Below are 3,962 nucleotides of genomic sequence, written 5' to 3' on the forward strand. Positions count from 1 at the left end.
AAAAAATTTTCTCCTGGGTGCAAGTTTCCATTTCGCCAGGGGATGGGTGTGGTGTTAGGCAAAAGAAAGAAATAATAATAAACCTGGAGTCATAAAAATACCCCTTGATCAACCCTCCCTGCCTCCCCCTACGCTCTGACATAAGTTCCGGAGGCCCCAGAGTGGGGCTCTGCTCTCAGCCCCTCCCTCCCCACTGACCAGTGAGACACTCGGGGACATGGGGGCAGTGGGGAGGAACCTGCAGGGAGCTGTGGACGGAGAAGAGGCAGGAGGAGGTAGAGGTGGCAGGGGCTCGGGCAGCGGGATCCTGGAGCACCAGCAGCTGGCGGTCTGTCTTCTGGGTGAACAGCAGCTGCGGGAGAGAGAGGGGAGGTACAGCAGACCTGGAGGGGTCTGGAGGGAGGAGGGGCTGGAGGAGGAGGGGTAACAGGCACATAAAATCCCCCTACCTTAGTGAGGGCCTGGTTGGGTTCAGAAAAGTCCCCACCAGGTGTCCCCTGCAGGCGATTGAGCTCAAGCAGTCGGCTCCGTTCCTACGCGAAGACATCGTGGACAACTACATCTCAGAGTCAGAACGGGCCATCCCAGCTGCTTTCCCTAAGGCCAGGAGACATCTGGGGTGCAGGGAGGTGGTGCATTGCCCCAGGGGGAGGTGAGGACAGTGTGACAGGTGCCTGGGAAGCTCACCTGCGTCAGGGCCTGAAGAGCCTCCTCCTTCTTCTGGTTCAGCCCCCGGCTCTCGGCCGCCATCTGCTCCCCCAGCGACTTGAGCTGCTCCTCTAGGACCTGGATGCGGCGCTGCAGGACACCCCCCACTGCCCTAGTTACTTGGCAGCCCCAGGGGCCCGGCTGACTCTCCAGGCCCACCCCCCACAAACCCAGGTCCTCCCTGAATGCTGGGGTTTGCTCCACCCCCTCACAGAGACCACGGGATCTGACTGTCCCCAGATGGGGACTCAGTTCAGCTCCCTGGTGCCCTCTTCTTTTTGGAGGGTCCAGAAGAGATCTGGGGTGGATTGGAGGAGATGCAGACAGAGGGACAGACAGAGACAAACCAGAATGCATAGAGAAAACAGCGATCAAGACAGACCCAAAATGACAGAGATGTAGGGAAAAAATGCAGAGAAAGAGACAACACAGAAATAGAACAGATAGAAACCATCCGAGACAGAGGAGAAGAGGGAGGGACGGGAAAAAGATCCAGAAATAGAAGAAAGCTCCAGAAATAGAAGTGGGGGAAGGAGACCCACAGCATGGCTTTCTAATCCAAAACTTTGGGAAACTCTGTATTAAATATAGTCAGACACGTCTCTTCTTCCCACAGGACTGGTCAGACCTTGAACGTGAGCTCCCAGAGGAGCCGGTGGAGCATCCTTTTGGACCAGGGTTTGGGAGGCCAAGAGCATAGTGGAGAAGACAGAGTTGCTTCAAATCCTGGCTCTACCTACCCCTTGTGAACTAAGCAACCTTGGAAAAGATTACTTAAGCACCTTGACCTTCAGTTTCACCATTGATAATATGGAAAAGAAAATAACAGGGCTTGCCTCACAGGTTCGTTGTAAGGATTCAATGAGTAAATACTCATGAAACGTCCATGCCTGGCACATGGCAGATGTTCCATAGTGTCAGCTATTGTTACTATTCTGAAGAATGTGACACAGGCAGGAAACAGGGACAGAGAAAGGGGCAGATATGGAACGGAGGAGACAGAGAGGAATGGCAAGGGAGGCGGGGCCAGTCCAGCGTGGCTCACCCTGTGCTGTGCCACGCTGGCCTGAAGTTCCTGGACCTTGGGGTCTGGTGCCCGGGCCCCAGGGCTGTCCCGATCCTCCTCCTCCTGCCGGCTCTCCCGCTCCAGTTGCTGGAACTCCAGGTCCTCATAGGCACGCTGGGCCACATCTAGCTGTTCCCTTATCTGTGAGCGGGGAAGCCAAAGGGTTAGAGGCCTGGACCTCTAGGGCCCAGGGAAGAGTGGGCGGGGCCCAGGACTCCTGGTCAATGAGGAAGAACCCCTGGTCCTGGGGGTGGGGAGTCTCAGGGACTAGACCTCTGGGTCCTGGTAGAAGAGGGGCCTGGACACCAGAGGGCCTCACCTCCTGCACTCCCTGCAGAAGCCTCTCGCGCTGGTCCTCTGGCTGTGAGTCGAGCTGTCCCTGAGCCTCCTGCAGTCTCTGGCGCAGACCTTCCACGCGATCCCGCTCCTGGCTTAGCCGCCTCTGTTCCTGAAAGAACAACCAGGTTCTCAGCCTCAGCCTGAGCGCAGGCAGGGAAACCGAGGCCAGTCGGAGCTTAGACCCCTGCCTGGGGTGTCAGCTCCATGAGGGTGGGGACCCTGTCTATCTGGTTCACTCTTGCACAGGTCTGCCCCAGAGCAGGTGCCAAGTAAACAGTTTTTTGAGAAATGAATGAAGGAATGAACACAAACATATCCACGCTGTGGGATATTGGAGACCCTGAGGGGGGTTGGACATGGGTCCTGCCCTCTAGGTGGGGACACAGCCAGTTACAGACCAGAACGATCAGGGCAGTGAAACACAAAAACTGTGGGAATCTAGAGAGGGGAGAAATGTCTGCCAGTGTAACCCAAGGCTTCCTGGATTTGGGAACTTCAAGGGGAGCCTCAAGAATCAGGGAGCATTGGAGTTGAGTCAATCTCTCCCCCCTGCTGCAAGACCCTATTGCAGTGGTCCCTACAAAGAAAGAAAAGAAAAGAAGTGAAATGAAACCAGGAAGCATTTAGACCTGGGAAAACAGAGGGAACTGGAAGGGCATTTTGGGCAGAGGGAACAGTGTGGCACGAATGCGCAAAAGTTGAAAAGTACAGGAAGTTTGGGGGGCAAACCCCGGGCAGGGCAGAGGAGGATGTGCTGGTGGGAAGAGACAAGGAACATGGCGGGAGACAACAGTGGGGAGGTCAGCACATGCAGCTCATGTTGACTTTGGTCAACCTGAGAAGCCGTTATCCTGGGGGAATGGGGAGCCATGGAAGGACTGGAAGGACGGAGTTGGATCTGAGTTTGGAATCATCCCTCCAGGAGATGGATTCGAGGGGTGGAGACAAGCTCCTTTGTGCATCCTGCAAGCAGTGAAGATGAGGTGTAAGCCATGGCCCGGGCGGTGGGCATGGAAAAGAGATGGACTAGGGAGAGAGGTTCAAGAGCAGAAAGGACAGGACCTGGTGACTGACAGGCTTGAGAGTGAGAGACAAGGAGGTGTGCAGGGCAAGGTCCAGGACTCTGGGCTGGTGACCAAAGGTACAGCAAGACAGTGTGGAGAAGGGAGTTGCTGAGGTCAGCTTTGGATATGAGTGAATGAGAAGGAGCCAGACTCCTGGGTCTGAGGGAGGAGGGGCTGGGGACCCAGATTTCTAGGTCTGAGGGAGGAAGGAGCACCTAGCAGGCAGCATCCTAGGAAGCAGGGCACATAGACCTAGACCTCAGGAGAGAAATCAGGACCAGGAGAAATACGGGCTCTCTGAGGGTAAATGAAGGCCCAGGACCCAGCACCAGGAAATTCCAACATTTAAGGCACTTGCAAAGATAAAGACTGAGAGAATTACAAAGTCACCATTTTCCAGTCTAATGATAACCGATCCGAGCAATGACCAGATCAGATAAAAGAGTCTTAAGAAGAGACCAGGGTGACCTCACAAGTTCAGGACGACCAGAGGCGATGCCCCGACAATCACTCAGGAAGCGCTAAAGCACATCTGAACCTGATCAAGCCTCTACCTCTAACCAACCGCATGCTTGCAGGACAGAGCACTCCACAGGCATGCAATCAGCCACATCCTGTCTGTGGGACAGAAGGCATGGTTTTTCCAATAAACAGCATGGGAAGATACGGTAGGTAGGAATCATTAGAGATGAGACAGCACACGGGCCTTTTGAGGACCTGGTTCAAACAATCCACTTGTTAACTGGCATTTTGAAGCAACCTGGGAAACATGAAAACTAACTAGA

At 54.7% G+C, this 3,962-nt stretch overlaps 1 protein-coding gene across 1 annotated transcript in view; it reads right to left on the reverse strand.

Moving 5' to 3' along the window:
- Positions 1 to 3,962, reverse strand: part of PHLDB3 (pleckstrin homology-like domain, family B, member 3) — a 15,326-nt gene that overhangs the window by 8,706 nt on the left and 2,658 nt on the right. The window contains exons 4-8 of the mRNA XM_012653221.1: positions 2,094 to 2,253; positions 1,754 to 1,915; positions 688 to 798; positions 450 to 533; positions 239 to 352 (exon numbers count right to left, since the gene is read on the reverse strand). Coding sequence (XP_012508675.1) covers positions 239 to 352; positions 450 to 533; positions 688 to 798; positions 1,754 to 1,915; positions 2,094 to 2,253 — 631 coding nt within the window. The remainder of the gene's footprint in view (positions 1 to 238; positions 353 to 449; positions 534 to 687; positions 799 to 1,753; positions 1,916 to 2,093; positions 2,254 to 3,962) is intronic.

Source organism: Propithecus coquereli, unplaced genomic scaffold, assembly GCF_000956105.1.
Source record: "Propithecus coquereli isolate 6110/MARCELLA unplaced genomic scaffold, Pcoq_1.0 Scaffold42, whole genome shotgun sequence".
Classification (NCBI taxonomy): domain Eukaryota; kingdom Metazoa; phylum Chordata; class Mammalia; order Primates; family Indriidae; genus Propithecus; species Propithecus coquereli.